At 48.3% G+C, this 26,482-nt stretch overlaps 1 protein-coding gene across 1 annotated transcript in view; it reads left to right on the top strand.

The window, feature by feature from the left end:
* Positions 1 to 26,482, top strand: part of ITGA9 (integrin subunit alpha 9) — a 342,670-nt gene that overhangs the window by 149,620 nt on the left and 166,568 nt on the right. The window contains 1 exon segment of the mRNA XM_042903314.1: positions 25,442 to 25,591. Within this exon segment, the coding sequence (XP_042759248.1) occupies positions 25,442 to 25,591 (150 nt within the window).

Raw genomic sequence — 26,482 nt, 5'->3', positions numbered from 1 at the left:
AAATAATATCTTCCTTCATTAGATGATGAGTTTTGCATTAAGATCTAGATTCTTCTGTCTTTCGTATTTGTATCTTTTCTTTTATCATTAAATCAGGCATTCTCTTCTATTTTTCTACATTTCTTGCCCTTTTGCAAGTGAGGTCAACCACAGAGTTAGTGGATTCAAGCTGTCATTATAAATAAGTTTCTCTTTTAACAATGGCAATTTGTAGTCACTGAGACCTTGTTTGATGTCAGGTGTTTTGTGTGCAACATCTCATTTGCTCGAAACCAGCATCTCTGTGATGGTTGCCACCATGACTGTGACTTTGCCAAAGAGAGAACTGAGGGTTAGTTAGAGAGGACAGACAGGTTATCGGAGGCCACACACCCATCCTTTGGCAAAGCTGGGGCAAAGGTCCATTTTATTTCAGAGGTGGAGATGCCAGCCATTATTCTGTAATGTTCTCTCATGAGGGCGAAACACCCATCCCAGAATTTCTCTGAGGAATGGCCACTTTTTCACGATGGTGTGTCTGGACCCAGGACATGACGATCTGGATGCACATAGAGTGGCCAACGCGCTCTTCCCCTTGACCCAGCTCTTCAACTCCTTCACGACTTCACGCGAACCATTTATTCCAGCCCCTCAAGAATCTTTGACGTCCTGAGGGCCACGCCAAGTGGGGTTTGTGTTGCCCAGTATTCCCCACACCTAAGGCTAAGTCCCAGTCACGAGATCACAAGAGGTCCTTGATGCGTGATGCTTCCTGCGAATTCAGGAATGCTGTGAGGCTTTGAATGGAGCATGTGTGTTTCCATCGTGGAGGTAACTGACAAAGGGCCGCGTGACAGGGGCTTTTGCTTCTTCGAACGTGTTGCGATGGTTCCTTTTCCCCCAGTGCGCCAGACGCCGTGAGATGCATACTCACTCACATGTCTTCCTCTGTCAGAGGAGGGAACAGAAACTCAGGCTAAATTCCTTACACAAGGGATCACAGATGAAAGGGTTCAAACCCGAAGTTTCTGACCCCAGGGCCCTGCTCTTTCCACCACACCGTGCTGCCGTTATTTTTACCTTGTTGGAATGGCGAAGGGCAACGAGGAAGCCCAGTGCTAAATGAAGGAATCAGTCGTGTGCCCGATTTGAAGTGTGTCCGCACTATGTCCTTAGTGCTCGAGTTCCCTTATGTCTAGCCCTAGAACTGGACAGCAGGCTACCTATTCAGCCAGAAAGTAGACAAAGGACACAGGCAGGCAAACATTTCTATCAGAATGGAAACGAATTCAGTTTTAAGAAATTTTCGGGTTCCTCCCCTGCCCCCCTCTCCCAGATCACACCCCCTCTCAGCAATGGTAGACGTCTGTGGTTCTTATTTTCTGCAGCATCTCCGTCCCTGAAGCGTCTGAGATTTCAGTGGACGAGGAATAGGGAGAGACTGAAAGCTGGATGTGGATAGTAGGCTCAGAGAGGTGCTAACAAGATACGGAGAAGTCGAAGCTCCCGTTTCGTGAGGCACTGGTTTTCTCCCCTTGCCACCACTTGGTTACAGAGGTAGAAATTCCCACTGGCAGCAGAATTCTAGAAGCAGATTTGCTAGACGCTTGCCTTTTTGGGGTGTTTTGGAAATAATTCACGGAAATCTGTATCATTTCCCTACTGCGTATGCCTGGAGCGTAAGCAGAAAACGGGCTCCTTGTGAGAATCCGGAGCTCAAGCTGAACGTTGAGGGAAAGCTTGCTTACAGAAGCAAATGTTTAGCCAGAGGGTTTCCACACTGAGGGCTTTGTGTGGCTTCAGGGAACGGTGTAGAAGTCACGTGTGGCTCTAGCTGTGTGCAGCCTTTAATTATGATTCGCCTTTCCTCAATGTCCTCTCTCTTCGGTACTCGCTATGGAACAGAAACCCGAGAGATGTCGTTTTTGGCCGATGTCCTTGGGAGAGTGTGCAGTGTTTCTCACCCCACCCGTTTATGACCTGAAAGGAGAGTTGGTTTCAGAACGTTGAGGGAAACCACACAGAGGTTCTCCTCCTCCGGACCACGAAAGCACCGAGGCCTGTTGGCCAGGCCTGAAAAAGCAGTCATGCATCCAGTGCATCAATTTATTCAGCTCATTTACTGAGTCTTTTTCTGGGCGGGGTGTTGAGGCCGATCAAATAGACGTGATTCCTCTTTGCCAAGCTTAGCATCTAATAGGAATGCTAGATATAAACACGTAATAACTGAAGAAGTAGAAGTTGATTATTACAGCTGGTGTGAGGAAGACGACCAGGGTGAAATGTTTGAGAAGGAGTCGGTCATGCTCAGTGTTGGGGCAAAAGCATTGAGGCAGGGGGAACAGCCAGTGTGGTGGCCCGGAGGCAGGAACGAGTGTTCAGAGGGGCAGCAGGAAGGCCAGTGTGGTGGACGATCGAGCAGAGGAGGGAGGGGATAGCAGAGAAGTCTGCAGAGCCACGGGGCCTGGTGGCCATGCTCAGCGAATGGGTCTAATTAGATGAGCCATGGGAAGTTATGGAAGGGTTTCCAGGAGGAGTATGTGGGTTTTCCTTGTATCTTTTTTTTTTTAATGTTTATTTGTTTTTGAGACAGAGACAGATCGTGAACGGGGGAGGGTCAGAGAGAGAGGGAGACGCAGAATCTGAAGCAGGCTCCAGGCTCTGAGCTGCCAGCACAGAGCCCGACGCGGGGCTCGAACTCACGGACCGCGAGATCATGACCTGAGCCGAAGTCGGACGCTCAACCGACTGAGCCACCCAGGTGTCCCTTTCCTTGTATCTTAAGATTACTCTGGCTTCTGCACGGACAGTGGATAAGAAAGGAGCAGGGAGCAGGCAGGGAGGCAGAGAGGAGATTCATGTGGTAGGTCGGGCAAGAAATTGCTGTGCATCCCAGTGACCCAGAGAGGACTCTAATTCTGCCCCTGCCACTCCGTTACAACTTTGGGTAGGTCACCTCACATCTCTGGCATTCAACTGTTCACCCCTCGTAAAGTAAGGACAAGTATTTTCTCATGTGGTCTCTGGAAGGAATAAGCATTCATAAAGTCCTCTATAAACTTGGACCATATGCTGATCTGAGCTATAATATGATTCATATTGAGAGGAGGTGCACTCCTGCAATGTTGGAAAAATCACTCAGCTGCCCCTGTGTGAGCGACATCTTATTACAGCCTGGAGCTGAAAAGATGCTTTTGTTTCTCACTGCCGTCAATGTCTCTCTCGGGGAGGGCGGCTGGTGAAAAATCACATGGTGTGGTCATTTATATGTAGTCATTTACTAGGGTAATAACTTGGAATGGTGAGCCTTCCTCCTCCCCACCCCCCATGAGCTTCATGTCTCTGGTCACCATCTGTGGGGGACACATGCATGTGATAAAGCGTGTAGGTGTGATGGAATGCCTGATGGAGGCCCATTAAACCTCCCCGCAGTCACTCCCCTTCTGACAAGAGACGGCATGCTTTTCGTGGCCCACGGGTACCTGTGGACCATCACCGCCCCGGTCCAGTGGAGTGCTGGGTTCTCAACCCCCAAGCACCCTGATCTTCTTAGGGTGAATAGCACTTACCTCGACTTTGAACAAAGCATGTCTATCTTTTGTCACGAGTTTGGGCCTTTCGGAATCCTTATATTACAAGGAAATATCCTGTTTCAAATGCAGTTCTCTGCTAGGGCCCTGAACAGATGCTGAGGTTTGCTGCCCTGACATCCAAGAGGGTCTCCAGAGACCGATTTAAAAATGTTGGCTGGGGACACGCTGCGGTGGTAGGCACGTCCCCTGTAAGCCTTGGTTGGTACGGTAGCCACTGGCCACGTGTGGTGGGGAGCACTCAGAATGTGGCCGGTGCAACTAGCGAGGTTGGGTGGCCTTTCGCTCAGTTTCAATTTCAGTGGCCCCGTGTGGCTAATAGCCACTGTATTGGACAGTGTGGTTCTAGAGGAATTTTCTTTTTCCTCATGGAAGACCCCTCCTCCGTGCCCCAGGGGCTGTGTGAAATCCAGGAACTCACAGACCGTTCTGATGCCCACGGAGAAACCTCACCGGGGTTTGTGTCTCTCATGTCTGGGGGGCGCTGTGATGCAGACTCGTTGTTGGGCGGATACGGGGCGTCGCTTTGCCGCCTCGGCCTGCACCGCTGTCCGTGCCGTGAGATTTAAGCGGTATGGAGAAGGCTGTCCACGGAGGGACGCGTGTCTCCGGCACGGAGCGCTGCTCTGAGCTCTGGCTTTCTCCTGTTGGATCTCTGGGTGCCCGGCCGTGGCTGTGCAGGACTGCAAGTCCCAGGGAGGGTGCTTGTCACTTAGCATTTTAAATTGTTCCCACTAGCACAGACGCTTGAAAGTCAGTGGCTCCTTGGCATGTGCCCGCTTCGTGGGCTGTGCTAGAGAGTTCTGGAGAACAGTGAGCACAGTGCAGGGGCCATATCAACAGCAAAGCCAAACGAACTTCAGGGTATGCTCACTTCCTTGGGGACAAGAGTGTTTCCAGGAGGCCCTTGCTGAATGGCAGGCAGGCAGGTGGACTAGCTAGCAGTGCTTTCCAGAACCGGAGACTCCTGGATTCAAGGTCAGAAATCAGGTAGCTCGCGTGTCCACAGAGGGAGAAGTTGAAGGGGACGCCAGTGCAGGTGAGAAGCAGTGTAAGGACAAAAACTTGGGCTCGGCCTTGTTCTCTCCAGTCTCTAGGTGGGGAAAGAAAGGTTGGCGATGCACCCACACTCGATGGTTGAATGAGTGTTAGTTGTGAATGGCGTCTAATTCTCTCCCATCTGGAATTTGAGGTCTGTGTGGGTCCTGCCCCTCATATGAACGTATCAGCATTCAGCGTACAGAGGAGTCATTTATATCCTACGCACAGCAAAAGACACTTGAAAGATAACAGATGAATGTTTGACGGAGAGCAGCTTGCCCTGGATTTAGAATATAACTTTTCTAGGGAAGAAAGGGGTTAAAATGCCTGGTGCTGTTTATTACAGGAAAGAGATGCTCAGAATCCATCACATCTGGTGGAAACAATATGACTGCCCAGCAACAGCTCAGAGCAGGGAGGCCGGGACCCTGTAGACGTGGCTGCTGCGTCTTTTTTTTAAAAAAATTCAAGTCGAGGGGCACCTCGGTGGCTCAGTTGGTTAAGTGTCCGATTCTGATTTCTGCTCAGGTCGTGATCTCACAGATTCATGGGCTCAAGCCCCATGTTGGGCTCTGTGCTGCTAGGGCAGAGCCTGCTTGGGATTCATTCTCTCTCTCTCTCAAAATAAATAAATGTCAAATAAATAAGTAAGTAAGTAAGTTGAATGGGAACCAACTTTAATTTGGGGGTAGCCCTGTCTCACCGTTGGTGGTCGTTTCTCAAAGCTATTTTTCTTCCTGCTGGGACAACCAAGCAGGGTTTTTCAATTACAGGTAATTATCCAAATTATCCAAGGGCAGCCACGGCCTTTTCTACTTGGTACATCTTCGTTGAGACCCTGGGTCTGAGCACATCTGCTTATAGACAGGTGGTTTGGGTGTGTATGGAGATTGTCTGTGGGCTCTGTATTTCCAGAATATGCTTTTAAATACTGTGATCAAATTTACATCAATTGGGGAGGGTAATGACTTATCATAAAAGCCTCAGTCATTTATGTTTCCCTTCCCAGGATACAGAGTGTTCTTAATTTACCCACTGAAAAAGTTAAGATAAAAGAAATCTTAAAATATAGCATGAATGCTACTTCAAGAACAGAAACGTCAGCTATTTTAAGTAACAGAAAGGGTTTGGGCCAATGTCTTTGAAGGTAACCCCCCAGAAGTGTTAAGTGCTTTTTCTTTTCCGTCCTTGTTTTTTCCCCCCTAAGTGACCATATGGAGTATCAGTGCAAATAGGCTTGTATTTAGTGGAAAATGGGCCATTCAACTGAGACTTACATAACAAAAACGTTTTCATCTTCTTTGGCTCTGGTTATGTCAAGGATGCTGGTTCACGTGAATCAGGTTTGTCCTTGTGGCCCCAGATTGTCCATCGGCACTCATGAATCATTCCAGACGAGCTTGTCCTTGGTACAAATAGGGCTGCACTTAGAGTTCCTGGACACTCTTCCCCATCCCGACGGAAAGCTTTTACTGGGCTTTTCAGTGGCATGGAGCTGGAGGACATAAATATTGTTTTTGTGGTGAGAGGGACCCACTCTTTTATGGTGTGTTTTACGGGTCTAGAGGATTTTTTTCCTTGTTTCTTTGAGGTTTTCTTTTAAACTCCAGATTGGTGTAGTCCTTAAAGCAGAGACTGTAAGTCCTGGTGTTATCTGTTGCACGGGGAGGCAGAGGGAGCTGGGCAGGGATGGAACCCAGAAATCTGGGTACCTGGGACCAGGGGCTGGCGTCCTGCTTGGAAGGGGCTGTGCCCTCCATGTCATGCTGTCCTAAGATGTAGGTCAATATCTCCTGAATTTGTGACTCCCCCAAAGTAAGTGATGTTTTACCCTTTCTTTTCATCCACTGAGCAAGAAATTCTTGACTGAAGCCCCAGGCTCAGTCCCTTCCCTGCCCTTCCTGAGAGGCGGGACATGCTCTGTGCTTTTCCGGCTCTGTCCATCCCGGATGCTCACAGGAGTAGCACCTGTCACTCCCCCCTATTCTCATCTCCCACCTGCTGGCATCCTCCTATAAAATACTCCACCTCTCACTCAATTTGACAGGAAGGTGTTCTTCGTATGAATTCCCAAAGCACTCTGTGTCTCTACGTTTGCGTTAGAGCTATTCGTAAGCAGGTCTTATCTCCCATGTAAAGAAAATTTGCGAGCTCCCTACAAGGAAGATGGTATCTTGAGCATCTTTGTTACCCTTACAGAGGGCGTTCTAAACAGGTGTTTGCTGAACAACTAAATGAGTTCTTCAACACTTATGTGCACCTTGTTGTGCCAGGTACAGTGGAAGGTTTGTCAAAGAATGACATGGTCTCCACCCACGGCACCCGTGAACAACTGTGCATCACAAAATATGGGTCTTTCAATTATCTACTGCTGTGTAACAAACCACCATAAGCTTAATGGTGCGGAACAGGAGCGATTTTGTTGTGCCCCTAGGTTCTCCAGGCAAGGACTTTGGGCAGGGCAACTAGAGTCGCTCCACGATGCTGGCGCCTCAGCTGGGAGAGACGTTAACGGTTTAGGGCTCCAGCCTTCTTCATTCACGCATCTGGCACCTCGGCTCAGGGCTGGCTGGAAGCCTGGGCGCAGCTGGGCCTGGCACCTCCAGCCATATAATCTGGGGGCTTAGAGGGAATATGCTTCTTACACGGCCACTGGCGTCTTCCAGAGCAAGCATCCCAAGAGCATTAGTTGGAAGCCACGTGGCTTTTTCTGACCCAGGCTGGAAGTCATATAACACCACTTGCATTGTGTCCTGTTGGCTACAAGTGAGTCCTGAGGCCCATCCAGATTCAAAAGGAGGAGAATTGCACCCTACGTTTTCATGGGGGACGGGGAGTATCAAGGTCACGTTGTAGAAGAACATGTGGGGTGGCAGATATTTTGCAGCCATCTTTGGAAAATACAATCTGCAGCGGTAAGTAAATGCCCACATGGGCGGCACCAATGGTAATTATTACTGGGTGACAGAGAGGCCCTTGGGGAAAATGTCTTGGAGAATGAGATCTTGGAATTGACCTTGAACTCTGGAAGAGGAAGAGCAAGGGGTCCACAGTAAGGTTCTTTAAGTAGGGATGAGGAGTCTTGTGTAGTGGGAAAAGAGATACAGGCCTAGACTGGCTAGCTGAGTTGAAGGGCCTGTTACGTCTTCTAAACTCGATTTCACATTTTTTCCAGCTTTACTGAGATATAATTGACATGTAACATTGTGTAAGTTTAACGTGTGCGGTGTGACGATTGTGTGACCTGTATTTCTTGCGGTGTGATTACCAGAGTAAGGTTAGTTAACATATCTATCACCTCACTCCAGAGTTCCAATCTCTTTTTCTGTGTGTGACGAGACATTTCAGATCTATTATCTTGGCAAGATTCAAGTATATGTCCAGTATTGTTAGCTATGGTCACCATATTGTGCATTAGATCCCTAGAACTTGTTCATGTTATAACTAGAAGTTTGTATCCTTTGATTACTTCCCTTCTCCCCACCCCCGCCACTCACAACCCCCACCTCCAGCAACTAGCTCTCTGCTTTCCACATGTAAGTGAGATCACGCTGTACTTGTCTTTCTGTGTCTGACTTATTTCACTTAGAATAATGCCCTCAGGGTTCATTCGTGTTGTTGCAGATGGCAGGATTATTTTCTTCTTCTTCTTCTCCTTCTTCTTCTTCTTCTTCTTCTTCTTCTTCTTCTTCTTCTTCTTCTTCTTCTTCCTCCTCCTCCTCCTCCTCCTCCTCCTCCTCCTCCTCCTCCTCCTCCTCCTCCTCCTCCTCCTCCTCTCCTTCTCCTCCTCCTCCTCCTCCTCCTCCTCCTCCTCTCCTTCTCCTCCTCCTCCTCTCCTTCTCCTCCTCCTCCTCTTCCTCCTCCTCTTCCTCCTCCTCTTCCTCCTCTTCCTCCTCCTCCTCCTCCTCCTCCTTCTTCTTTTTTTTTTATGGCTGAATAACATTCGTGTCTGTGTATCTCACATCTTCTTTCTCCACTCATCAATTGAACACTTAGGTTGTTTCCACGTCTTGGCTGTCGTAAATAATATTGCGATGACCGTGGGGAGCAGATATGTCTTTGAGATGGGCATTTCCTTCCCTTTGGACATATACCCAGAAGTGGGATTGCTTGGATCATAAGGTAATTCTGTTTTTAACCTGAGGCGCCTCCATGGGAGGCATGGGAAACCATAGTAACTGTACCAAGTTACATTCCCACTAACAGTGCCCAAGGGTTCTGCTTCTCCATATCCTTGCCCAACACTCATTATCTCTTGTCCTTTTGGTAATAACTATTGTAACAGCTGTGAGGTGATATCTTGTGGTTTTGATTTAAATTTCCCCGATTAATGATTTTGAGTACCTTTTCATGTACCCATTGGCCCTTTGTATATCTTCTTTGGAAAAATGTTCAATTCCTTTGACCATTTTTTAATTGGATCATTGGGCATTTTTTAAACTTTGGGTTTTTTTGTTTTTGTTTTTGTTTTTGCTGTTGTGTGAATTCCTTATATTGGATATTAACTTCTTATCAGATATCTGGTTTGCAAATATTTTCTCCCATTCTGTAGGCTGCCTTTTTATTTTGTCTATCATTCTTTTACTGTGCAGAAACTTCTAGTTTGATATAGTTCCACTTGGTTATTTTGGCTTTTATTGCTTGCACTTTTGGTACCATATCCAAAAAATAATAATAATAATTTCCAAGACCAATGTCAAGGAGTGTTTCAGAATTTCCTAGTGCAGGTCTTACATTTAAGTCTTTAACCCACTTTGAGCTAATTTTTTGAGTGGTATAAGATAGGATCCATTTCATTCCCTTGCATGTGGATATCCTTCTTTCCCAGCACCATTTATTGAAGAGACTGTTTTTCCCCATTAAGTCTTCTTGGTTTCCTTGATGGATCTTGACCATCTCTTCGTGGGTTTATTTCTGGGCTCTCAGTTTTATTCCGTTGGTCAGCATGTATACTTTTGTGCCAGTACCAGACTGTTGTGGTTACTGTAGATTTGTAGTATACTTTGAGGTCAGGAAGTGTGATACCTCCATTTTTGTTCTTTCTCAGGACTGCTTTGGGTATTTGGGGTCTTCTGTGATTCCAGACAAATTTTAGGATCATTCTTTATCTTTCAATGAAAAAATGCCATTGCAATTTTGATAGTGATTGCATTGAATCTGTAGATTGCTTTGGATAGTATGGACAGTGTAACAATATTAATTCCTCTGATCCATGAACACAAGCTATCTTTCCATGTATTTGTGTTATCTTCGATTTCTTTCAGTGGTGTCTTATGAATCTTTCACTTCCTTGATTAAATTTATTCCCAAGTATTATTTTTAGTATTATTGCAAGTAATAATTGATTATTTTGTTTTCTTTATATCTTTTACAGAAAGCTTTTAACTTTTGGAGGGCAGGGATGTTTAGTATTTATCCAGGAAGTTGAGATTTTTTTCATTCTCTAAATTGTCTAATTAAAACTCATGTCGTCTTAAATTTGTACAAAGTTTCTGTCCAAGAGTCAGGTGGGAAAGGAAATGAGGCTTATCCAAATAGAAGGGGGAGAGATGAGGAGGACACATGAAAACGATATCCAGAAATACAGCAATAATTTGGAGTCTTCTGCTGTGATTCCGGAGAACTTTGACAGTTTCTTGGGATCATATCAGTAAACTCTGAAATGATACATATACAGACTTAATTTGTCTAAGCCTGAGTTTCACTATTTGAGGAAAAGTAATCCCTATGGAGAGGTTATACCAGGTAAGCGGGCAACTGAACATGTGGCTCAGATTGATCAATGTAGTTGAACTCAAATGTGATAGGCGCCAATGCTGAAGGGACCAAAACTAAAGGAGTCCTCACTCAGAGTGTCCCTTTACCAGTGGTTCCAGCCCCTCCCCCACGAGTAAGAAACCAGTCTGTTTTCTTTATTACTGGATTAGGATCCCACAGTATCCAGTAAACCCAACAGTGCTAGCTAAGAGGTGTAATAAATGGTATTTATTAAGTGGTTTAATAAGGTTTTTGTGGATAAGTGTGACATGCTTCTTTTGAACTTAAAGATGTTGAGACTAGCCAAGTTTAAGAAGGAGGGAAGTTTGAAAAGGAAGTTTGAAAAGAAAGAGGTGTGAGGTATATAAACACGGAAAGGAAGTGATGGCAGAGCAAAGAAATAAAGCTAATAATGTACACTCGTGCACATTAACTGTAGGTGTAGGATTGGTCTATTGAGAAAAGTGGCCTTTCTTGGGAAGGGTGATCTCAAATTCAGCCATGACTTCTTTTTTGTATGAATGTCCGTTTCTTATACACCGCAGCAAATGTTTATTGAGTGTCTGTTGTGTCCCATGCACTGGGACGTGTCGAGATGAATGGGACATGGCCCCTACTCCCAAAGAGTTTTAGTCTCATGTGGGAGGTGGGGAATATGTTACCCAGTAGATGCCAAGTGTTGCTTTGGATATCATCTCAGGAGGACAAGGAATAGTGGAGACAGGAGAAGTGGGCCCTCCCCTGGGTGAGTCAGGGAAGGATGAGCTTCAGGCAGAAGAGACCCAACTACAAAGAGTACCTATGGGGATCAAGAAAGATGAGAACAGAGAGGGGCTGCCCGTTGGATCTAGCAACATGGCAGCTGTTGGTGGCAAAAAGGAGAATGGAATAGCCCCAAGAGTGAATGAGTTTTGATGAAATTCACTGGAATTTTGATGACCTTGTTTTATTACAGGTTTGAGGGGAGCTACTTTCTTCACTTGCTAAGCTGCAAATCATTCAAAGAAATTGTGCCCTCAAGCTGAGTAGATAGGCCCACTGTGGTTTTGAGTAACTTAGGAATCTTGTGGGGTCGGTATGTTGAGTCTCTCCTTCATTTTAGTCACGGTTCAGGATTTTCACACACCACCATGGTCCAGGGCAAGCTTCTCAGCTTTCTAGATACCCTCTCAGGGATCGTGAAGCAGCAGGCCTGCCCCGGGAAGGTCAGGATTCCTTTTGTAAAAGCAGTGAACACTACATGTAGCCCAGAGAACCTACTCTCTCTCTCCTTCCCCTCCTACGGGCTCACACAGAGAAACAGATGCTTTCATATAATTCTCAGCATCGAAGCACATTTGCTCTACTCTGGCGCGAAATATCTGTCCAGGACCAAATTCTTAAAACCCCAAGGGCCCTGGTATGATTTTGAGCCCAGGCCTTGAACCTGTCATAAAATGTAATGGACAGTATATTTTTTAACTGCTGAAACCAGGGAGTTCATATAACCTGTGAAGACTGGAACAACGTCATGCTTCTTTCTGCAGTTTTTGAAGCATATTTGGAAGCATTTCAGAAACCACAAGATGGTCCCTCTCGTTGTATCATTTACCATAAAGACCAAAGTTCTTGACCGTTTTTGTACACGGACATCTTTGGCAGTTGGGAGAAGATGTTATAAAGAATAATGTTTTTAAATGCATGTAATCAAATACGTAGAACTTAAAAAGTTTTTTACATTTTATTTATTTTGAGAGAGGAAGAGAGCAGGGAAGGGAGAGAAATAGAGGGAGGGAGAATCCCAAGCACACTCCACACTGTCAGTACGGAGCCCGACGCGAGGCTCAAACTCACAAACCATGAGATCATGACCTGAGCTGAAATCAGGAGTTGGATGTCTAACCAACTGAGCCACTTAGGTGCCCCAAATACATAGAACTTTTTAAACGCTGTAGATTTAGACTGAAATTCAGCTATCAAAGTGTTAAAAAGGAAACCCCCATTTATGATATAGTCTTATACCTGCCTTTTTTTTTAATGCAGTAAAGAATGCAGTCTGACATTATTTGAAGTATTAGTGAGTATAAAAATATTTCAAGGACTCTGTAACTGTAGTTTAACATGAAAATATCTCAGATTTCTATCGATGACAGAGTCATAAGTCTTTCTAATACTTCAGTGGTTTGCTGCCTACATTTACAATGAAAGGAAATGCTAAATTTCAGCGAGAAGTTAATAAAAATGAAGATGTAATTTTTTCCTTTCCATCCAAGTTCACAGACCCCTAAATTCTCATCTAGGTTGAGAATCTCTGGGTTAAGATGCAATTTTGGTCACAAGTAGGAAGGCAAACAGTTCTACAGGTTACATGATGTGCATCCTACCTCTTCAGGGTTAATTTAAAATTTTTTTTTAATGTTTTTATTTATTTTTGAGACAGAGAGAGACAGAGCATAAGCAGGGGAGGGGCAGAGAGAGAGGGAGACACAGAATCCGAAGCAGGCTCCAGGCTCCGAGCTGTCAGCACAGAGCCCGACGCGGGACTTGAACTCACGAACTGTGAGATCATGACCCGAGCTGAAGTCGGACGCTTAACCGGCTGAGCCACCCAGGCGCCCCTTCAGGGTTAATTTTATAGCTACTCCAAGCCCCAGTTCTTTTATTAATTTTGTCCCTTTCTTGCCACTCTGTGCTTTGTAAAACTCGGTGTCATGTGCACTAGAGACCAAGGTGCTTTGTGAGCAGCTCTAAGAAAGAAAGGAAAGAAAAGGTTTGCCTTGAGGAGGCCTGGGGCTGTATCTTTCACCCACCCCCTGAACCCCAAGACTCCTTCATGGAGTGTTCTGTTGTTTTTGAGAATAAATAAAAGAAGGGCACAGTACAACTCCGAGGTGAAAGTTGTGGCGCATGTAACGGTCAACGCTGTAGCCCATGTGGAACCCCCCACTCATGGCACTGTTCTGGATCTGCTTGTGTTTTAGTCAGCCGTGAGCTCTGGGTTACCCTCCCTGGCTCCTCTCTTCTCTTTAAGGATATTTCAACCAACCAATTCGGTGTGGTACTCACTGTGTGGGATCTCACATCCGCTTCCCCAGGAGCAGAATCTGGGGTGAGGGCTTCTGCCAGATTGACTCGGGGAGGGCTCTCAGAAGTGAGGGAGACAGAACGGGGTAGGGAAAAGTTGGGTTGAGGGTGTGGCCTCTGGAGAAGTTGAGCCTCAGCCTAGTTCTGCGAGGGAGCCCAGGAGAATGAATCACAGCACAGAGCTCATGCATGCAGAGGCCAGCAGGCCAGCCGGGGGAATGGGGCACAGTTTAGTTTTCTATGATACATAAAAACTTACAGATCCAGAAGCTTGAAACAACCCACATTTACCATCTCATAGTTTCCGCGGGTCAGGAGCCCGGGCACGGCCGACCTGGGTCCCCTTCCACAGGACCTCAAAGCTGTAATCCGGGTTGTCAGCCAGGTCTTAGGTCTTGTCTGAGGCTTGGTGTCTTTCCAGGCCCACGTGGTCGGTGGTAGGCTTTGTCGTTTCTTTGCAGCTTAGAACCATGGTGGCTTGCTTCTTCAAGATTGGCAGGAAGAGTGTCTCCCGAGTCCAGTCTCTTAGCTCAGAGAACGCCTAAGCCCACCTATAAAGGATTCGCCTGAGTAGGCCCACCCAGATAATGTCCCTGTTGATCAACTGAAATTCAACGGATGTGAGACCTTACTTCCATCTGCAAAATCCTTTTGCCCAGTGCCATATAATGTAACATTATCGCGGGAGTGACGTATGTCATATTTACAGTCCTTCCTAGACTCAAGGGGTGGAGGGAGGGTTATACAAGAGCATGAGTCATCGGGGGTCACCTTGGAACTCTGCCTGTCACAGAGCATCACCTGGCAGGCATCTCTGGAGGAGATGGCTCCCATCAGCCAGAGGCCATCCTCTGAAGAAGGTTGTGGATGTGAGCTGCTAGGAGCCAGAGCCTGCTGCAGCCTGGAGTCACTATAATCACTGAAATAGAGGTCGAAGCTGATGTGGGATGAGCTGCCCTGGGAGTCTGATTTCTGCCCCTTGTGCTATTTCAATCCGCCAGTTTGGCAGGCGAGACGGGCATGAGGGCGAGTGACTGCGTCACTCACGCAGCACTGGGCGGGCGGGCTGGAGTCCGAATGGGGGGGAATTTGCCACCTGTGGAGCAGCACCTTCTGGGAGCTTGGAGGGCTCGACTGGGTCACTTTTGAGACCATTCGCAGCTCTTAGGATGCTGCCTTGTCTGCCGCGTTTCCCTCCCGGTCAGAGGCTGGGAGCCACAGTATCCACGGAGCTGCAGAGGCGTTCCTCCTCACCACGTTCAAAGGCTTCCCTGGCCAGAGCAAACCGCCCCCCCAGACCCTGCTGCATTCACTCCTTCACAGAATCCAGGGGTGCGGAGGAAGGAGGGGTGCTGGTCCTGTGATCTCGCTGAGTCTCTTCACCTCTTGGCTTTTCATCTCTTTCATGAAGGTTTCCCAGGGGGCATAGGGATTCCCCTTGGGTATGCCAAGGGGGTGAGGGTAGGGTGGTGGGCAAGCAGGGACTCTGTCTCCCTATGTCTAAGTCCGTATTTTATGTACCGTGTGTGTATATACAGATGTCTGCTGCCTCAACTTTTTGTAACACTGGGTTGCTATGTGAGATCAGCTTCCCAGCAGGCAGAGTTTGAGATAGGAATTCACTTGCACAGGATTTGTTGAGGGGCTCTCAGGAAAGGACAAGGAGGAGAGCAGGAGGGGACAGGGGAGGAAGCTAAGCAAGGCTTGGTTCGAGCATCCCAGCTGGAGGCCAGCCTCAGCCTGATCCCGCAGAGGAGCTCTGGGGCATCAGGTGCACACAGAATTGTCTCACCTTAAATCAAGGGAGCATCCCCTTTTCTACCCCCGTGGCAGTCCCTCATTGCCAGTGAGGAGGAGTGGAGGGCATAAAGCCCATTTTATGACGTGGCTCCCATTCAACCAAGGACATTTCTCTGTAAGAAGTAGCTGCGAGCTTATGCAGCTGGGGGATGGGTGCTCCAGCCCCGCAAAGGTCCTGTCCTCCCTTTCCATCGACGGTCAGTCGTTTGTGTCACCTCCGCGGTTCTTATCCTAAGGCTGGCTTAAAAAATTCGTGACAGTCCCCATTGCCTACAGAATTGAATGAAAGGCCTTCACCTGGTTCTCAGGTCCCGCCGCCTGGTTCTAGCCCGCTTTCCCCTCCCTGTCTGCAGCCCCTCCCTGCCCCTCACCCTGTGTTCTTGCCCCTTCTCAGGTGGTGCCCATGGTGGTAGCAGTGAGATGATGGTGATGATGGTAATGCAGGTGCCACCGGCTTTTCCTGAGTGCCAGGAGCTCTCCATGGTGCTCGACATGTATGGTGTCCAGTCTTTGCAACAGTCCTGCCAGGTGGACTGTGTCACCCCATTTTACATTCTGTGAAAAGCAGGTTCAGAGAGATGAAGTAACCAATGTCGCACAGTCTGCAGGAGATGGATCTGGGACTCCCTCAGACCTGGGACATCTTATGTCAGTGTCCTTGCTCTCCACCTTGTCTGATGCCTCCGTTCCTCAGGCATGAGGTAGTCTATGAGACCTCCAAACCATCTCCCCCAGCTGCCATGAAAGACCTCTTTCCCATTCCTCCATCAGCCTGCTGAACTTCTAGTTTTTCCTCCAAAGTCACCTCGTCTCCAAGAACTCTTGGTACCCCCACTCACGCCCGACTCTGGGCCCAAAGCAATTCCTTTTCATCAGATTCCCACAGTTCCTGAGCGGGCACCTTCCCCTCTGCATCATGGCCGCTCGCTCACACCCTCCTGCCTGCCTCCTCTCTGCTTCCCTACGCCTAAGAAGGTGCCTGGCACTGGCCCACGGCAACCAAGTGTTGGCCGAAGGCAAACGGCTGACGTGCCGCAGGAGGGTCAACCACAATGTCCACGCACCCTTCCGCCTCTCTGCCATACACACCTGTCATCCCTGGCCCTGGAGGATCCCTGAGTGCCATGTCCTGGCCGTGGCTGCCACCTGCTACCTTGTCAGACAAGAGCATGCTCGGTGCTGTCCAAGAGACACTGCAAACTCAAGGCAGAGCTGACATCCTTCCCACAGTCATACTTACCAACCGTGAGTTAGCTCACCCCAGAACTCTGAGCACCCCTATTTCCTCACTCCCGACATTGCTAGCAACGTAATGACAGCTGTTCAGGCAGGAGTTGAGGAGGGGAAACATTCTTATGATAAAATGTGTTATTCAATGCTAAGACGCATCCCAGCTTCAGAAACTTTAAATTGGAGGCGAGGGAGAGTCCTTAAAGTCAAGGAAAGACAGTAGGAGAAGACAGAAAATAATCAAGTGCCAGACTGGGTCATGAGGACACTGGGTTTCTGGGGGGCCATGGCCAGAGGGCTGGCATCGTCAAGGAAAGTCTCATAGAAGGAGCAGCCTTGAGCTGGGCCTCGAAGGATGGAATCCTGTCCGGTGGGGAAAAGGGCATTGCAGACGTGGGAACCACGTCCCCACGTCCTTCACCTAACAGGAAGAGACCACCGAGTGGCAGCACAAAGGCCACTTTTCACTCTGGTGACCCCAGAGCGTCTCTCCTGATATGATGACTGAGGCCGACACACCAAGTGGCTACAGGACTGATGGCTGAGATGATGTGGGAGAAGGGTGGTGGAGCAGGAAAACCTTGGGTGCCTGGGTGGCTCAGTCGTTAAGCATCTGACTTTGGCTCAGGTCATGATCTCATGGTTTGTGAGTTCAAGCCCCACCCTGGGTGAGCTGGAGCCCTGCTTCAGGTGAACCCCACTTCTCTCTCTCTCTCTCTCTCTCTCTCTCTGCCCCTCGCTCACTTGCACCCTCCTCAAGAAAAAAAAAACCTTCCTGGGTCAGCTATGCTCGTTTTTCTTTCATGGTTTACGTTTTTAGCATTTTCTTTTGTGTTTCTTAGTCACCTACAAATACCTTTACAAGCCACTATGGGAGCTTGGGGATAGGAGATGGGAAGAGAGAATTAAGAGAAGAAGGGCAGGGCAGTAGATTAGAGGCCAAAATTTGGTTGCCCCTGGAGGACACATAGGCTGGATAATCTCTATGCTGGGCCAATTTCATCTGTTTTCATTTAGCTGCCAAATGATGTGTGTAATTATCTATGATGTAATTAACATGTCTCTTGGCAAAGAATGTTACACAAGGATGTGACACGCTCTTAAAAGATTATTTCCAAATTGTCTAACGTTCTAATCCCCCACTAGCATATTTTGGAATGTATGCAGAGAAGAAATGACAATCACAGAACATACAAATCAGCTCGATAAGCAGCACCCTCCCCCCGCCACACACACACCCATACAGAAACTCTCAAACACAAGAGCAAACCATTTCCAGATATCCAGCTAGACGTTGTTTTATCTTTGACAAGGAAAAAGCATCAGCAGGTTATGTGCTTTTCATAGATAATGTATGCAGATATGTCCATTGCAGAGTCATTTTTGGCTTCCTGAGCACAGATGCTTCAGAGAATCCTACATCCCAGACTAATAACGTTGTTTCCATAAGATATTATATATAAACTAATACGTGGTCAGAATTCAAATCTCTAATCTCATTGAGAAACTTTCAGAAATAAGACGTACTGATTTGCTCACCACTTATTTCCTTCTCTTGTGACAGCATTATTGGAGTTCGTTGAATTCAGCTGTTTTTCAGAACTCTGTCTAGTCTGTGTTTATAAACTGTACTCGCCCAAAGATAAAGCTTTGTCTCTTCCCAGGGTGAATCTCGTCTCATGAGATTCTTGTAGTCGCTTGTGCTTTTCATAAAGTTTTGTTTAAATTTTTTTTCTGGAACTTTTTCCTTCAGCTTTAATTTAAATTTTTGTTTGTTTGTTTTTAAATGTATAGGACTCTAAGTGAAACACTTGGCCTCAGTTTATTCTCTCATAAAATGGGAAATCGGTTCTGGCTACATGTGGAGTTCATAATAAGAATTCATTTTGTAATAGAGCGGGTTTTTTAAAAATCTTTTTTTGAAGTTGCCATTTAAAAATCATGATAAAAATAGTAGCCACAGGCGTGCCTGGGTGACTCAGTTGGTTGAGCATCCAACTTTGACTCAGGTCATGATCTCACAGTTCATGAGTTTGAGCCCCGTGTGGGGCTCACCAGTGTCAGCGCAGAGCCTGCTTCTGATCCTCTGTCCCCCCTCTCTCTCTGCCCCTCCCCTGCTTGCAAGCTCTCTCTCAAAAATAGATAAAACATTAAAAAAAATAGTAGCCACAAATAAAGGGGATGCTCCACCTCCCAGGAGGTGGCTCAGTTGGTTGAGCATCTGACTCTTGATTTCAGCTCAGGTCACGATCTCAGGGTTGGAGGATTGAGCCCTATGTCGGGCTCCACGCTAAGCATGGAGCTTGCTTAAGATTCTCTCTCTCCCTCTGCCCCTCCTCTGCTCATGTTCTCTCTCTCTCAAATTAAAATAAAAAAGCACTTATTGCTCAACTACAGTGTGCTTGGCATTGTGTTAGGTTTTTATATAATTATAGAAATTAGTGTATCATTATAAATGTTATTCCTTCATTGTGGCCTCTTACCTTTCTGAATATTCTATCCGTTTTCCTCTCCATGCTTCAGTTTGGATATTTTCTGTTGACTTATATTCTGGATCCCTGGTCTTCTGCTTTGTCTAGTGCACAGTTGAGTATACCCTCTCTTGCCTTCACCACTGTCTTCTGCTTGGATTCCGCCTCTCATAGCCCCATAGAGCTGTGGGCTCAGCCAGTGCCTTGGGAGTAAATATGGTGTCCAATATCAGCCTCGGTGTGCTTCCCTTCTCTTTGGGGTCTTGGCCCTCAAGTCCAGGCGGCCTTAGTAGTGCTTGGCTTTCAGGTTTTATCTTCACAGACTCATACAACTCAGCTCAGAAACTCGGCCTCTTGGCCACCACTTCACATTCACTTTCCTTGCTTCCCATCCCCCGCTGCCTCCAGATCTGTACACAGCGTAAGGGGTCCCCTCACTGTCCTTGCCTTCTTGTTGGGACCCTAGACTCTGAAGTCCTGCCTCTCTTCATAGTTCCCTAGTACCTTTAAACAGGTGTGTGTGTGTGTGTGTGTGTGAGTGATCCATCCAGCTTTTCTAGTTGTTACCTGTATTGAGGGTAGATCTGCAGTGTTACTCTATTATTATGAGAAATGTGAAATCCTCACCTTGCTTTTAAAAGAATCTTCAAGCGGGCACCCGGGTGGCTCAGTTGGTTAAGCATCTGACTCTTGGTTTTCAGCTCAGATCATGATCTCATGGTGGTGAGATGGAGTGGTGAGCCTGCTTGGGATTCTCTCTGTCCCTCTCTCTGCCCCTCCCCGCTTGTGTTCTCTCTCTCTCACAATAAATACATAAACTAAAAAAATTTTTTAAAAATTAATAGGAAAGAATCTTCAAGCTAATGAGAATTTTAAACTGTTATAACATTTAACTGCCATTTTAATCATTATGATCAAGGACATAAAAAGCATTCCACTTTTGGGGCTTTCTCATTCCTGGCCCTGCCTGCGAGGCTGTCACGGGCAGAAGTAGAGCTGAGCATAGGCAGAAATAGGGAGAAAGGATATAGGAAAGGGACCAAAAAAAAAAAAAAAAAAAAATCACATGTTTGGAAAAAGAAAAAATACCAAGGCCTCTTTAAAAAACACTTAGAGGGTTTTTCCGAAACCAATTATCTGGCTTAATGCTAGTGGCTTAGTTGCTGACCTTCTGTGTTATTTGCCCATTTAAAGTGAGGCCAGCCCTTCCTGTTTTCATTTAGCTGACCCCTGCAGCTGTGAGTTAGCTAAGAAAGATGAAAACCCTTCATTTCTTGGGGAAAAGCAGCTAAGTAGGGTTCTAATTCACAAGGCAGGTCGAGGGTACACAGTGCCCCGGGCCTGCTTACTTCAGTCTTGGAGCAGGGAGGTGTGGAATGGAATCACCCTGGGTTGGGGAGAGGGGGGGTTCCCCCAGACAGTAGTCCTCTTTTGGGCAGGTCGGTGGGGTCTTGTGATTTGATACTAATTACACTCACCCGTGAAAAGTCTAGCATTCTACAAATAAAAGAGACAGAGACTTTGAGGTCTCTGACAGCTGCCTCTGTGCCCCAGGGTAACAGGGCAGGGAACCGCCTCTCTCGTAGAAACCCCGGGGGTGGGTGGCACCTGCCCGTCATGGGCTTCCCCTGCTGGATTTCCCACCTGAGTTACTTGTATTTCATTTTCAGAGCAAGGTAACGGGTTAGAAGGAGAAGCCTGAGGGACACTCCAGGAAGGAACGGGAGTCCATAGGAAGGCATCTCGCTCTGAGGCCCTCACTCCCTCTTGTCAGCAGACCTTGCGAGGCCCCACGGCCCTCTCCAGGGGCCCCAGGAGAATGTATTGACAAGTGAGGCGAGCTGAGGAAGGAAGAGGACCTAGTCCAAAGGAGAGTAGAACCCATCCCTGGAAAGATGGGTGGGTGGGCTATCTTATTGGCAAAGGGCCTGTGTGGGTCTGTCCAGGGAAGGCTGACCCTGGACACTGGGGCAGGGGGACAGTTTTGGGGGAGGAAAAAGGAGGCACCATGTTTTAGGCCCAAATTAGTATATTTGGGGAGATTCCTCGTGGAGTTCGAGTCTGGAGACAGGAAGGGGATTTCTGTGCCGTAGTAAAGCCCAGTATGTCTACGCCCAAGCTCAACGCACCCTTGTCCCGCTGGTACCGTGATGCTGACCGATATGTGTCTGTGCGCTCGTGCAAGCTGAACACTAGGGCATCCGTAACTCTTGATGGAAGAGACGTCGTCCCCATAGCCAGTCCCCAGTCCCATCTCCTCTTCCTCCCAAGTCACCTTCCCGTCCCTCCCCTTTGTTCTGTCACCACTGCTGTGTCCTGTCACAGGCCTTCGTGATCTCTCCTCCGAAGCCCAATGGCAGCCTCCTCCTATCCTGCTTACACCCAGGCCTACCCCCATCGGTCTTCTTCCGTGCTACAGCTGGAGGGATCTTTATAGAACACAGCTTCCTCCAGCCTCCTTCCTGGCCTCCCTGCCTCCCACCTATCAATGCAAGACACCAGAGGGGTTCTTCTCTAACACGGCCTCTAGCCTCATCTTACCCTCTTCCCAGTCCTTCCCAGCTCTCAGGATGAAGTCAGCACAACCTGTGAGGCCCCCTGAGAGTCAGTCTCTGCTTCAGCCTCTTCTCTCCCTACTCCTGCCCACAAGCCTGACTTTCCCACCTTTGGAAATCAGATGCGATCCATTGGACACCCATGTCCCCTCCACCCTGCCGGACCACCCATGCTTCCTGCTTGCTCTCTGGATGATGTGGTTCTGTCTTACAGCTGAGCCAAGGGTATCTCCTCTGGGCAGCCTTCCAACCCACCGGCCGAATCAGATGTCCCCCATTTGTGTCCCCACAGGCTCTTCTGTTTTGTGCATGTTACACTAGCTTGTCATTGCTTTGCCTGTTTCCCCAAAGGTCTTTTACCTCTGTCTCCCTTGGGCCCAGAACGTTGCCTGGCATCTCGTAAGCACCCAATAAATTTCAAATTGAGCGTATGGTAAGTCCCCTGTAAAACGAAAGCCACCGCAGATTCTGCCGCCAGCCCGGGTGTGGTCTCCATGTGGGCTCCTTCAGCTTTTCAAGCATCAGGGGACCCCTGTAGAATTTCAACGTGAAGAGGTAGATTCTTAGGCCTTTTGGCCTGTCAAATAAGTTCAACTTTAGAAGCTTCAGTTCGTAGTGGTGGGTTTTTTTGTTTTGTTTGGTTTTTTTTTTTTTTAAAGCAGTAAAATTTCAGCGATTACAGTCCGTGCCAGAAGGCTAAGCCTCCTCTATCCTAAGGAATTCTTCGCTAATTGCAGTGCTGATCTGCGGGAAGCTTTCAGAAATGAAAAGGAAACCACCAAGTGTTACTGCTCCTTTTCCTTTGCAGCTCAGATAAAACAAACACAGCGTGGGAGGGCCGGGGTCCTCTGGGGGGGGGCGGGTGTTGGCTCCATTCAAAATGCGGGACCCTCCTCTGCCTCCACCCACGGCTCGGTGTGGTTTTGTTCCCTTCGGCCCAGAGCTACCGGGACATGTAAAAAGAGCCGTTTTCCAAACGTCTTAGTTAAAACAGGTTTGTGCATCAGTGCCAGAGCATCTGGATGTTGGACTTCGTTACTCACCCCGAATAAGCCACACCATGAGTAAGGTTTCCCCCCGCGGTGAGCCAGGCTCAAGGGCCACGCGGCGAGGAGCGGCACTCGCTTGTAGACCCCCCCGTTTCCTACTTGCCGCTTGTTCACACTCATCCTGGTGTGAGAAACATCCCCCACCCCTGCCCTGTGTGCTCTTAACGGATGACTTCTTAGGGTGATGTCCGAACCTAAAGCAGTTGGGATAACTTTTTTTTTTTAATCTTTATTTATTTTCGAGAGAGAGAGATAGAGTGCCAGTGGGGGAGGGGCAGAGAGCGGGGGAGACACAGAATCGGAAGCAGGCTCCAGGCTCCGAGCTGTCAGCACAGAGCCCGACGCGGGGCTCGAACCCTCGGACCGTGAGATCATGACCTGAGCCGAAGGTGGCTGCTTAACCGACTGAGCCACCCAGGCACCCCGGGATAACTTTTCAATAGTATTTTATAAACTTCAGGGAAAGCACTTTTGCTTCTGGTTCTAAGAATGAGTCTGGCTCTAGCACTAATTGCTAGCTTTGGGGTGGAGCGCAGTTTATTTGAGCTCCTGAGCCTCTGTTGCCTCATCTATAAAATGGGAGCAATCATCTACCAAGCTCAGGTGTTATGCAGGTTACGTAAAATAACATCTTGGCCAGTCTCTGGAATACATGCATTTGGTAGCCAGGAAATGATGAGTTATGTCTGTCTCCCCCACCCCCGGATTCAACCTTTCCCCCAAGAATAAAAGCATAGGAACCAGCTTATTTCAACATGAAGAATTTAAGTCCAAACCCTGAAGATAGTCAACCTTTAAAAACACCACTAAAGCATTTATTTGTAAAACCATTCAGTTGGCACTCGTCTATTATTCTCCCACCTCCAACAGTCCTTAAATTCTGCTTAGCAGAGTCAGCAAAGGCAGAAGAGATCTGGTTCCCAGGTGTGTGTTTTGCTCCCGGAAAGGACACGTATTAAAGATCTGTTCGTAAAATCTGAAGTCGGACGGAATTTGCTGGAAGCGGTTTATCCAAAAGTCTTCCCCATCACGCTCCTGGAGAGGTCCTATATTTTGTGTATGCTGAACGATTGAATCTGTTCCCGGCTGTGTTTTCTGAACGCAAATAGAAATTGTCTGCTGGTCCCCCACCCACAGAGTCATTCATCTGTGTCCCTGTGCCCTGTCCCCATGCTCCACAGTGAGCAGCCACAGGTGTGGCCACATCTGGCTCCCTGCCCCACACCGCCCTGGCTTGGGTACCACCCCCTTTCCTGGGTGTGCGTAAGGTTTCTCCTCTGCCCTCCAGTGTCCCTGAGTGTCCGCTCCACAGACAACCTTACCCTTTTTCAGAGGCAGTCGCAACAAAGACAGGAGGAAACAAAGCAGAATAAAAACCCTCTTTGACTTTCCTTAACCTGGTATCTCCCCCTCCCCTCCTCCAACTTGTTTGGTCACAGCCCTTTTATCTATTCCCCTCCTAGGGGACTGAGGTTAGTAGACCCCATCTTGGAGAAGGATGGGCCATCGCCCATTCTCTTGTTAAAGCAGATTTGAGGACACACGTTGGTCAGTAAGGGCATCCATAGAACACGCCCTGTGCTATGAGAAAAGAGGCACCACAGCCCTTCATCCTGACTGGACCGTCTCCAGGACCCATGCGAAGCACAGAAAACAAACCACAGGATGCCACAGGGTCCGATTTGCCTGCATACACCTAGACTGGACGAATATGCAAAAACTGACTGGCGTATCTGCCTCTGGAGAGGGCTTCTGGGTATCAGGGAGGGGTGGGAGCAGGCTCCTCGCTGTGCACTTCTTGGGAACTTTAGAACTTTCTGCTGTTTCGAACACAGCTCCGATCTGTTTGAAATTCCACCAAACTTCGCACAGACAGTGGTGTGCGGGAATCCTTGGCTCTGCTGACGGCCCCGTGGTTGGCTTCTGCCCACCTGCCCAGCTTCTCTCAGTCCCTGGCAGGGCCACTCTTCTCCTCTGCTGGCTCCCCGCATGCTGGCCCTCATGGGGGACTGCCTACCTCTCCGGGAACCCAGAGACCCCCGGAGATGGTGACACCTTGTGCCAAAAGACCAAGAACTGCAGGCTTGAACAGATGTGACTCAAAAATCCTTGTCAGCCTTGTGGCCTGAGGGACTTATCCTTGTATCTTCCTTTTCCTTTTTTCCGTATGATGGAGGATGAGAGGGCCTAGTTCAAAGGGCTTGGGCCCATTGCTCATCTGTCTAGAGCACCTGCCACAGTGCCAGGCATCTTGTAGGTGTTCATTGTATGTTTGCTCCCTTCCCTTCCCTTCCCTTCCCTTCCCTTCCCTTCCCTTCCCTTCCCTTCCCTTCCCTTCCCTGTTGTGACCACCAACCTGTCCTTCCTTTGGGTCTTCAAGCCCTTCGATTTCAAAGGCCAGAAGTTAAGACTTTCAATCCTGACTCCACTGACAACCAACCCTGGGAAGACCCTAGGCCCCCCAGTATCATTGGATTTCCTGCCCCGGCACAAGAGCCGTATTTATGTCAATACAAAAGGCCTTTGGTCACCAAAACGCCACGGATGCAAAGGGTTAGCCTGCAGTGGCGCAGACGCTCTCCCGCCCGTCAGCTGGCTTCTAAGAATATTTGGAAGACGAGTAAGGTAATGCATTCCATATGCTAAAGAGAAAGACGATTTAGCACTGTGCACAGTAGAGTGGGGAAGGCCCCACTGGGTCACAAGGTGACCTTGGATGAGACATTCCCTGCTTTTGGTCCCAGTTACCTCACCTAAAAGGTGCGAGCAGTAAAATCTTCCCTCACAAGGGTGGCTGTGAGGACCATGTGAGGCCATCCGTGTGGAAGGCCTCTGTAAACTGTGAAATGCTCTGCACGTGTCGGCCAATATTAGCGGTTAACGCGCGTGCTTGTTTATTGTTTCAGCGGAGAGTTCAGGACGTCATCAGTCCCATTGTGTTTGAAGCCGCCTACAGCCTGGGTGAGCATGTGACCGGAGACGAGGAGAGGGAGCTGCCGCCTCTGACACCAGTGCTCCGCTGGAAAAAGGGACAGAAGATTGCCCAGAAGAATCAGGTCAGAACCTTGAAGCTCTGGACCGGGGCCCGGGGTGGCAGGTGCCTGTGGCGGAAGTTGTGGCCCTGGCGGACTGTGGCAAGGGCACACCCCCTCTCTGCGCCTCCCTTTCCTGATCTGCAAAATGATAGAACGCATGTTTCTTGGGGGTCCTTCTAACAGCCACATGATTTAAACGCATTGAGGGACTATGCCTCATAATCCCTTCGAGGCCATGAACTGGTTCCTTGGCCCCTGAACCTGACACTTGTTCCTAGACTGCTTCCAGAGCCCAGATCACACAGTAGGTGCTCGCTAAATGTTTTGTTGGTGAGGGCATGAGTGACGTGAAGAAGCAAGAGCATCGTCTTGTCGGGGTGCCGGAGGCTCAGTGGGTTGAGCATCCGACTTCGGCTCGGGTCACGATCTCGCGGTTCATGAGTTCGAGCCCCGCGTCGGGCTCTGTGCTGACAGCTCGGAGCCTGGAGCCTGCTTCGGATCCTGTGTCACCCTCTCTCTCTGCTCCCTCCCCTGCTCGCATGTGCACACTCTCTCTCTCTCTCTCTCAAAAATAATTTTAAAGAATTTAAAAAAAAAAACAAGAAAAGAACATCATCTTGTAGAACCAGCGGTTGAGTTAGAAATTTTCAACCCAAGCATCGCAGAATGGCCCAAGCACTGCAAGTGTGGGTGGGCCACCCATCCCGTTGGGTACTCATCAGATTCTGCCGTGTGGAACAGAGCTTCAGAGCAACGTCGGGTGCGGACCCTACAAGCAGGAGCGAGCCTGTGAACTGATTCTGTACTGCAGCGCGGCCCGTCTGCCCTGAGCCATCCGTGAGATGAGCAACACTGTCTACTATACAGGAAATATGCAAGGAATCTGGTCCCAAATCTGTTTTAAATCTTCCC

This window comes from Panthera leo, chromosome C2, assembly GCF_018350215.1.
Source record: "Panthera leo isolate Ple1 chromosome C2, P.leo_Ple1_pat1.1, whole genome shotgun sequence".
Classification (NCBI taxonomy): domain Eukaryota; kingdom Metazoa; phylum Chordata; class Mammalia; order Carnivora; family Felidae; genus Panthera; species Panthera leo.
Note: the sequence above shows the minus strand (reverse complement) of the source record. Positions and strands in the feature narration are given on the sequence as shown.